This window comes from Hippocampus comes, unplaced genomic scaffold (genome assembly GCF_001891065.2).
Source record: "Hippocampus comes isolate QL1 unplaced genomic scaffold, H_comes_QL1_v1.1 scaffold46, whole genome shotgun sequence".
Classification (NCBI taxonomy): Eukaryota; Metazoa; Chordata; class Actinopteri; order Syngnathiformes; family Syngnathidae; genus Hippocampus; species Hippocampus comes.
In genome coordinates, this window is record NW_017805780.1 from 657816 (window position 1) to 667945 (window position 10130).

Here is a 10130-nt window from a genome sequence, read left to right on the forward strand (position 1 = left end):
TTGCACAAAACCCCCCTGGTCCCAGCAAAAAAAAAAAAAAAAATTGTGGCTCGTGTAGCGGGTGGGAGGGAAAAAAAAAAAAGAAAAAGAATTGTCAATCACCGCATACAACATATAACAACGTAAAACAAACAAAACATCTCGGTCCCCTCCCATTCAGCCATCTCTAATGCACGGATGTCGACGAGTGGGAGAGTTTGACGCCAAACTGTCTGAAGTCTGCTGAGGAGTATTGTTGTGAAATGTTTTGTGAAAAGAGACAGCCGTAGGTCCACTCCTTGCTCCCGCAGCGCTGGCTTTTGTTGCGCGCTTCGCAATGGCACAGCATAATTACAGCCTTGGCGGACTCACCCATCGCCGAGCCTCACCTCACCTCACCTCACCAAAGGTGCATACAGGCACTACCCAAGTAGCAGAGGCATCTAACTCTTTTTTTTTTTTTTTTTGTCACAGACCAAATCGCAGTCATTTTTTTCCCTCCCAAAAGAGGGCCGCGATGACTCTGGACTTCGTATAAGGGGACAGACGCCTCGTCATGTTCTTACAGCCAGGGGGTCTGCGCTTGCTTGGATGGGGTTGCCGAGAGCGATGCCGTTGTTTTGTTTGGGTCGTGCGGTGGCGTCTCTCGTCTCGGTTGCGTGGCGTTTCTGCTTGGGCCAGGGTGCACAGTACACAAGTTCCTGCACGGTGAGACCCCAGATGTCATGGCCACTTCACCTAAAAGTGCGCTTGGAGTTTTGTCCCTTTGTGCGATTGAGTTTGACACCCTTGGCCTAAGCTAACCTGAAGAAAAACAAAGCTGCATGTGAACCTCTCTCGCAGCAAAAAAAAAATGACACAATGCAGTCAGGCAGGTAACGTTCTCCTCGCATTCGCCAAACCCACGCCTGTCCGTCACACCGCCAGATTGCGAAACGGGACTCAACAGTCCTCAGTATGTTTCCACGACTCCAGGATTCTCGCATCCGGTGATTCATGTCGCTCAGGAAGCGATTGTCTCGGACCAGTGAACATCCTCATCAATATACAGACCGGGCTCCTGCTAATCTCCCTGTTTTTTTTTTTTTTTGTGTGTGTGTGTGTGTTTTGTTTTGTTTTTACGGGTGTTTCAATTGCTCACACACTAAGCTGACACCCACACACACAATTATTTGAACGGAAACACAGTGAGCGAAACCTCTTGACAAGTCTCCAAACGTTTTCTGCTTTGAACGCATTTTGCTGGACCGGATTTTTCAAATCTTTTCAAATACAGTCCACAGTTCTCTGCATAAGACGCAACAATCTTACACGAAGTCGCGTTTGCCATTTCAAAACTATGCCTTTCAAAATGACACATGACTCACGAGCTTATTGGCCTTGCAATACGTGCTGTGCCGCCTGGCGAAAGACCTTAACCGGTTAATTGTTCAACCACTTCAATCAGGCAGTAAGCACTTTGAAAAGATCACAGGTGGCGTTTTTTTACAGGGAGAGGAAGTGGAAAAGAGGAGGTGAGAATAAGAGTGGGAGGACGAGTGACAATCATCAGTTTGGGTCGGACTTACGAGTGTATTTGGAGGTTTTGATGTGTAGTTTTGTGCATCGTGTTATACTCGCCTTGAAACTTGAATTTGCCAGCCGACTTTTAGCCCGTTTGTACGGAAGAGGATTAGGGCCAATGGAAAAAAAAAATGTTGGCAAGATTCTCACTTTAAAGTCAGAATTCTGACTTTAATCTCATAATTCCGACTTTAAAGTCAGAATTCTGACTTTAATCGTACGTTTGAAAACCTGAGAAGAGAAAAAGCATGCCCCAATCGCAGCATTGACACGGCAAGGAGGTTGTGCCCCGTCGCCAGTAAAGAGAAGAAGAATGCTGGAAGCAGATGACAGAAAGCGAGAGAGAGCGCTGCCTTCACTGGGGCAACAATTCTCCTTACATTAGCCTGGTGGAATAATAATAATAATAATGATAATAATAATAATAATAATAATAATAATAATAATACATTTCATTTAGAGAGTGCTTTTTCGAAAGAACTGAAAGACGCTACACAGCTTTAGAAGAAATAAACGATCTAAAAAAAATAATAATAATCGAACAAAACAAAACGAAACCGAACAAGTCCAGGTCCATTGTTGAAATCAAATGTATACGAATAATTAAGAAAGGTTGCACTTGAAGTGGTTTTGTATCTTACGGAGCGCCTAAGCCGCGTCGGTGTCAAAGTGCGGTCCTGGAGGGCCGCTGTGCTGTCCTGCATGTTTTTCAAGTGTCCCTGTTGCAGCACACCTGATTCAAATGAGCAGATCGTCAGCAAGCTCTGCGGAAGCCTGACATATTGAACACCGCGAGTTCGATCAGATGTAAAAGTATCATTTCAAGTTTTCAAATATGGGTAAAGTTTAGAAAAAAAGTGAAGTCGGTAAAAATAATCGAGAACAAAGGAAGAGAAAGATTTCTTTTTTTAAATCGATGCATTTAGTGTTGAGCGATTGGGGAAAAAAAAAGTAGTGTCTTCAACAACATAACAACAAACAACATAAAATGCTTGTTTTTGGTTCGATTCTCATTTGCTTGTAAAGGAATGTTATTTCTAGTAATAGGCGATGATCACTCTTGAGGAATAAATTGCTTGTATTTGTGATACGTCTGAGCGCGCCCATTCATCTGCTTTCAAGAGTGCCTCGTTTCTTTTCTATCTTTGGCGGAGAAGGAATTCCTCCTGATTAAAAATGCGTCTTGACACGACTGTTTACCTTATTAATGAATTTGTCATTTTTAGGGAACCGCTGATTATAAAACATCTTTCCACAAGGGTTTGAAAACATTTGCTGTGGCACTTTAACCCGAGATAACGGGTCATGCGGAGTTTTTTTTCACCCCCTTTCGCATCAAGTTAAAAAAAAAAAAACACACACACTCGTGGCTCACATTTACATGGAGATAATTGCCAGCTCAAGAAACTAATGTTTATTATCCTTTTGTATGTTTTTGCTATTTGCACTTAATTGGGATGTTTCCAAAGACTTGCAGTGACAAATTGAATTTAAGTGGCGATAATGAAGACAATTTCTGCGCCACGAGCGAGCGGAGTCACTTGAGCCCTTTTTGCCATTGATGCGACTGCGCCCCTCCGGGAGAGCCAATGAGAGGAGCGCCGCCCGCGTGCGTGCGAGACGCACACGGCGAGCCGCGCACCGCCACGCAGCCTCACTCCACTTTGACACGCGCACAACAATCGTGCGCAGCGGAGACGGTGAGGAATAAAATATTACGTCTGCCGTTTCGGACAGAAATAGAAAGTTTTCGGTTTTTTTTTTATTGATTTGAACTTCGGATTTTTTTTGTGTGTGTGAGTGTGAAGATATCTCGGATGAATTATTAGTTCGGTCGTCCCATGCGGATGTGCGCACTCTTCCCCACAGCATTTTTCGATTTGTAGACTCTTTTGTTTTTGGCTGGCCTCGCGATGGCCGTCGTCGTCGTCCAGAGTTGGTGACCCGGCATGGCTTCCGAGCCGCATCCCCGATGATGACGATGAGTTCGCTGGCGGACACTTTGGTCTCCCCCGACCCTTCCAAATCGGCCTTTTTGGAATGCGGCGGCCACAGCTTCCCCGCTCACCCGCAGTCCTCGCCGGGACTGGCGCACAACCCTTACCAGTTCCACAGCCTGCACGCGGCCGCGCAGCACGACGGGCCCTTCCCGTCGTCGGCGCCCTCCTACGGCCGCCCTCTCGGTTACCCGTCCTACCACAGCCCGGTGAGCGCGCACACGCCCGGGTCCTACCTGCCCTACCCGCACGGAGGCCACGGCGGCGGGCTGCAGGGGCACGCCAGGCTGGAGGAGAAAGGTCAGTTCTTTGATTGGACTTGCAGACGGGATCGGTTGCGGCGACGTTTCGCAAACTTTCGAAGCGCGTCAAGTCCGCGCTCTCGTTCCGACTCGTCCCCAAATCTGACGGCGGCGTGAAATGAAGTTCTTGCGGTCATCGGATCCGCACTCGAGTCGCCCCCATCGCGGAGGGGGCCGAGGGGGACACTTGCTTTTGAGGCCTGCTCGCATTGACCGATTTGTTTTTTTTTTTTTGTTTGTTTTTTTTTTTTAGAAGTTTCCTCGGAAAAGCTTTGAATAGTCTCTCTCGGTTCTGCGTCTTTCGGGTCTATTTTTCACCACCGACGACGCTTCCTCGCGCGGCGCATTTTTGAGATTCGTGTTAATCAGACGGAAAGATGTGAGACCAAAAAAAAAAATCAATTAAAATGTAGGTTTCAAAAGAAGTGCTTCGGAAGTGAACGGTCATCTCACTGCATATTTTTTTCGAGAGCTTTATTGATGTCATTTATAAAATTCAATTCGAAGCTAGTCAGCCCCCACAGCTGCAGGTTATCACTGCTCTTTCTACATCACTATCGATATCTGGTTTGCTCCTATTTGGTATGTGATCACAAATATCTGCATGTGCAAAATAGCTTCCAACTGCAAGTTGCCTATATAATCATTTATATTTACTGCCAACACGTCTAATTCTAGACCCTCCCCCCACAAAAAAAAAAAAACGTCTGAAATCAATTTCACGTTTGGTCCTTTTGCAAATGGAAACCTTCGGTCCTGTCCAACCTTGACTTTTCGTTTCCTTCCGTGACTCTGACTTCGTACTGTATTTGCATTCCCAAGAGGGGAAAAGAAACAAAAGTCAAACGGAAGGTTCTTTGCACCGCAAACTTTCCCGTTTGTGTCCGAGAGTTCAGCGAAGCTGGACTTTCATTTGCCCTTGATGGTGATCCGAAATGCGTCGGAACACTTGCAAGGTGCGCAGCTGTTCTTTGTTGTCACTGCAGGCAAAGAGCGGCCGAGTGAACAAATATTTGTCTGCACCGGAAAAACGATCGGCGATCTCTTTTGTGCAATCGTCGGCGAGTGGGAGCAATTCGTTTCCCTAAAGGTCATGTCTTGACCTCCACTGAAACCAACGAAATCCTCATCTCCCGACCGTTCTGTCAAACGGAAATGTTGAGCTGCCACGCGTGTCCTCGGACTGAGGCTTTCTCCTCCTCCTTCCCCAAGCAGAACACGACAAGCCCACCGCGGTCTTGGAAAACGGCGAGCTGCGGCTCAACGGCAACGGCAAGAAGATCCGAAAGCCTCGGACCATTTACTCCAGTCTGCAGCTGCAGGCCCTCAACCAGCGCTTCCAGCAAACCCAGTACCTGGCTCTGCCCGAGAGGGCCGACCTCGCCGCCAAATTGGGCCTGACGCAGACGCAGGTAACGCACGCACCGAACGTCGAACGCACTTTTCCTCCGACTGGTCGCGGTTCTCATGCAGGCCGGCTGTGAATTTCACGTAGCACTTTGTTTTTCTTTGAATTGTACAATCGAACCCGAGTTGGCAAAGTCACCAATGTGGACCATCATCCGTCATGTCGACAAAATCGCGGCAGCGTTCGAGGCCAACAGATTGATTGAAAGATGATCGTAAAGGGCTCCGGTGCGCGGCACATCCTGAACCGGGGAAGAGGCACTCGTCATTGTTTTTTGCATGGCCATCGTTTAATCGATAGAAAAGCTGGCGATAAGCTGTGGTGTGTGACTCCTTTTTTCATATTTCTTGTTTCCTTTTTTTTTTTTTTTTTTGGACTTTCAGGTTAAAATATGGTTCCAAAACAAACGATCCAAGTACAAGAAGATCATGAAGAGCGGGCCCTGCGGATCGGATGGAGAGCCCAGGTCGGCCCCGCTCCAGACTTCCGCTTCTCCGTGCACAGTCTGGGACATGAGCATGACTCCGAAAGGCCCACCGGTGCACTCCGGCGGATACATGAACAATTTTGCTCACTGGTATCCGGGACATCCTCAGGATGCCATGCCCAGGACTCAACTGATGTGACATGCACTCGGATTGGAGGGCTTTTTTTTTTTCCTCCATAAAAAAACAACTCCCCCATATCCGACATTGTTTACAGTGTGAGACACTGGAGCAAAAATTAAGGAAAGCGCAGCAAAAAAAAAAAAAAAAAAAAGAAAAAGTTAAATCTGGGGCGACTGGTTGAAAAAGTGAGGCAGTTTTGGCTCCCGTTGCTCCAGGAGCTCTCAGTACACAGAAGGAAAGTGCAGCGAGGTACTGCACACGGATTCTTTGGTGGATTTCTCGGTGTCACATGAAGAAAATGCAAAAAAAGAAAACAAAAAAAGAAAAAAAAAGTGCCGATTTCCATGGTTGCATTCGGAATGCCGTCAATATTCCGGTGACGGAACGGTGAACTTCTTGGCATCTTTGAACTCGATTGAAACACCTTCGATGACTCCCATGCAACGCGTTAGCTATTATTAGCTCCAGTTGAACGACCTGTTCTCTCTCACAAGCGAGACATGAACATCGTATGACATGGAAAAAACAAATATCAACGATGATCAGACTTGGGAACATTACAAGCACAATCTGCGCTCAAGTGAACCTCTTCACCTGATTGTGCCCAAAGTTTTTGCGCGTACAGAAAAAAAAAAAAACGAAGGAGGAAAGGGCCATCTTCGAATCTCAAGAAAAGTTCTCCAGCATCAAAACAAGCAGCACCAAGTTTTTTCTTTTTCTTTTTGGGAGTAAAAAAAGGGCTCGATGGTGCAGCAGAACGAGACTCCCCAATGTCGCCGCAAGGAAGGTTTGTCCCTTTTGCTTCGGCGTGAAGCATCCACAGGCACGCAATGAACGCCTTGCTACGAAAAACTGAGACGGATATTTGGGTATCAGCCATGATTCGGGACAATTCTTTTATTGGGAAATATATATGAATAGATTTATAGTGGGCTTATGCGGCACAAGCACGTGTGGGAAAGGGCTTTCCGGGAAGTTTTGCTTTCGTTTGGAAGTCTGGTTTTGGTTTAAAGCTTTGAAAAAAGGATGGTGTAAAACAGGCACGTCCGGCTGCGGGCCCGCGCGGGGCCGCCGTCGCGCCCGTTTTCCGACTCTCCCGACCGCAACGCGCCCGATTCAGACGATCAGCTCGTCAGCCGGCTCCCAAGCGCCATTCGAACCATCCTGATGATTTGAATCGCGGGCGATGCTCCCGGCGGAGTCGGAAAACAGGCGGGGCGGTGGCCCTTGAGGACCGACTTTGGACACCCCTGGGTTAAAAGAACCCCAAAACAATCAATTGGGATTCTTCAGAGTGTTTGAAATGTACGTGAAAGGTGCCGTGATCATTTTTAATCAATTGTTAAATTATTTGTCATTATTTTATCAAGGCATCCAACGTGTGGCGTTTTTGAATGGCAACGGCTTTTCTCTCCGAGTCCGGTTTAATGATCACCTTTCCAAAGAAATTTCATTCAGAGTCTATCATGAAATCCCCAAAAATCATCATGCATGTGTGAAATGAAGAATTCCTTGTGAGTGTCGAAACGATTAAGGTTGAAATAATCAATACTGCACCGTAATAAAGTTTTTGAGGGGTTTTCTTGGCATCGGAACAGTTTCGGTTTTCTTTTGTTTCACTGAAGCTGAATGCTACAAAGTGGAACGAGCCCATCACAGGGACAGCCAAGGTGTCGATGTGTTTTTAAGAGAGAGCTGACTGAGATGGCTCGGACACGCCCAGAAGGAGAACCGTCGGAGCGCAGCTTGCACGAGGACATCAAATGCAAAACTCAGATGCCGAACGGTCTGATGACTCGCTACTGGGCAAAAACGCAGCGTGTCACCGGCCGAGGAAGAAGAAAGCGGTGAAGGAGTACAAGGCAACGGGAATTTACACGAGACCCAAACAGCGGGTGTCGCTTTTTATTTGCCTGTTCGTTTACACCCATGTGGTGTACAAATACAGACATGTTTCACGACTGAGGTTGGGCAGGGACGCCTTCATTGAAACCAACATAGCCTTCTCCATGTTTCAGACCCCCCCCCCCCCAAAATACCTCAGTTTGTTTTGATTGAAATGCTGCCATTTGGAGCAATTGATCAGGAGAGCTGTGTGTCATCTGTCATATGAATGGCGCTCCGCAGCAAATGACTCCAAGGTAACGTACGGTATAAAGACTGAACAAAAGGGGTCCAAGAATGGACCCTTGATGGACCCCACATGTCATGGGCATTCATCAGATTCCAACCTTCCAATTGTCACCAAATATCTCCTATTCTGCACCGAGTAGGACCTGAACCCTTTTGGGACCATTCGATTTCCCAACCCGTTGAAAACGATGCCATGATCAACCGCATGAAACGTTGCACTGCGATCCAATAAGACGAGCACCGACACCTTCCCTGCGTCGGTGGTCCGTCGTACATCATTTAGTGTTTTAATCAGAGGGCGGAAAATTTGCCACCAAGGAAGCCTTCGGTGTTCTCGATGGTGGTGGTGGTGGCGAAGGTTTTACAAGTGGCGGAAGAACACAAAATCCATTCTGCGAAGGCGCCCGAGTTGAATTGACAGGCGCGTGTCGCCTTCCATTATGACAGCACATTTGATAACAATTGCAGCGCAGTATACACTTAAACCAATTAAATTGTAATGATCATTTATGTTAATTCTCTACGATTATCTTTCTCTGCCTGTCAAAGTATTTGCCATTGTTTTTCAAGTGACGCTTCCATTAACATTGTGGTCATCAATTACCTTGTAACTCGACTCTTCGCGTCAGTTCGACGATTAGAGTGACGCGGTGCCAGCAAGTATGGAACATCAACTAATCACTCTAATTAACGGGAGCTCAAAAGCTCGTCGCCCATTATCGTTGACATCGTCGAATACAGCGGACCGAAATGTAGCGTTCCTCTTTTTCTTGGGGATCCTTTGACGGATTAAAACCTGACTTTGATAAGGTCCGAACACGAACCAGGCGGCGTGCGGATCGCAAAAATGCAAACTCAGATAAACTGCGTGACTAAAAAAAAAAAAATATTGATAGAAAAGCGCACCGACAAAGTATAAACAGAAACGGCTGGTCACAAGGAGCCGGGAAAAACAAAGCCTAAACCAAAAGCTCTTGCAAAAGGCAAGGAAATAGGAAAGCCGAGAATATAAACGAAATGACAAGAGCCCAATTACACGAAACAAAATATGAGGAAGATCAAGGAGAAAAATGATGTCATACTTACAAACAAAGCACAGGAGCGCAAAAAAGACCAAAAAACGACAAGGAGGATATCAAGAGGTCTGGAAAACAACACTTGAGCATGAACAGCAAACACCGTCAGTAATTGGACAAGGACTCGGCAGCTTGGCTTAATGGCAGGGCTTGAGTGGAAACAAGGAACAGGTGGGCCTGCTGGCGGGCAACGCCCCTCACTCCAGAACATGACGGACTTCAGTTTAATGCAGAAATGTGGTTTCGGTGCCACCTTGATGTCCATTTGTCACAAAGTGGCTGCTGACGAACAACATTCCAACAATAATAACGGAAGTCAACGTGGACAATCTGACGGGAGTACGCTTGTACACGACACTTGATGGCATCCCGAGCCATGTTGAGCATGGATTTTATTTTACATGCGCCAACTTCTTTGTTTTTTTTTTCTTTTGTATTTGTTTTTTATTTGACTTTGTTTTTACTCTGCTGCCTGCAGCCGGCTCGGCATTGTAAATGAGAATCTGTTCTTCATATAAAGTTGAAGAAATGGGGAGGGGGCAATAAAAGACAAACATAAAACCATCCGAATTCCATAGAAAGTATTGAAGAACAGTGCAATACATTTTGGGTTAGAAAAGCGAATCCAGATGCGCTGGCGTATCCTAACGAGTCAGCCATTTTGAAATGCTTGCACAACGCAATGACATCCAACACAAGATGTGTGTCCCAAATTCTGTCTTTATTTATTTACAGAAAAACGGTCAATCGCTACCGGAAATGATGATCAGCGAAGCAAGCCGACGGAAAACTGTTCACAGCGGTTAAGTCTTTCCAAAATATGCATTAGCCCACGTGTGGTTTTGTTGGTTGTAGCTGGAGGCAAGGAAAAGAAAATCTTTCTTGTCACTCTTGTAAAGCAGTTGCCGATTGCTGCCGGGTTTTGGTGTCATCATCTTGTCTCATTCCTTCCTCGTCCACCGGTGTCAAACTGTAAAATACTATCAAGCCTCCAACTTGTTGACGGATCACGATCAACTCTTGCCGGGTGGTGTTCACCTTTATGAGTGTTGAGCGTGGAGTTG

The 10130-nt window shown here is 46.4% G+C and overlaps 1 protein-coding gene across 2 annotated transcripts; it reads left to right on the plus strand.

Annotated features, from left to right (window-relative positions):
• Positions 1 to 2957: 2957 nt before the first annotated feature.
• LOC109524782 (homeobox protein Dlx4b-like) lies at positions 2958 to 6377 on the plus strand. Of its 2 annotated transcripts, none has more exons than XM_019884881.1 (3): positions 2958 to 3839; positions 5054 to 5253; positions 5633 to 6377. In XM_019884881.1, the coding sequence occupies exons 1-3, from the start codon at positions 3515 to 3517 to the stop codon at positions 5873 to 5875; spliced, it is 768 nt and encodes a 255-aa protein (XP_019740440.1). In that variant the 5' UTR covers positions 2958 to 3514; the 3' UTR covers positions 5876 to 6377. The 2 variants fall into 2 exon arrangements, with proteins under 2 accessions (XP_019740440.1, XP_019740441.1); XM_019884882.1 differs by having other exon boundaries at positions 2963 to 3839; positions 5057 to 5253.
• Positions 6378 to 10130: the final 3753 nt, after the last annotated feature.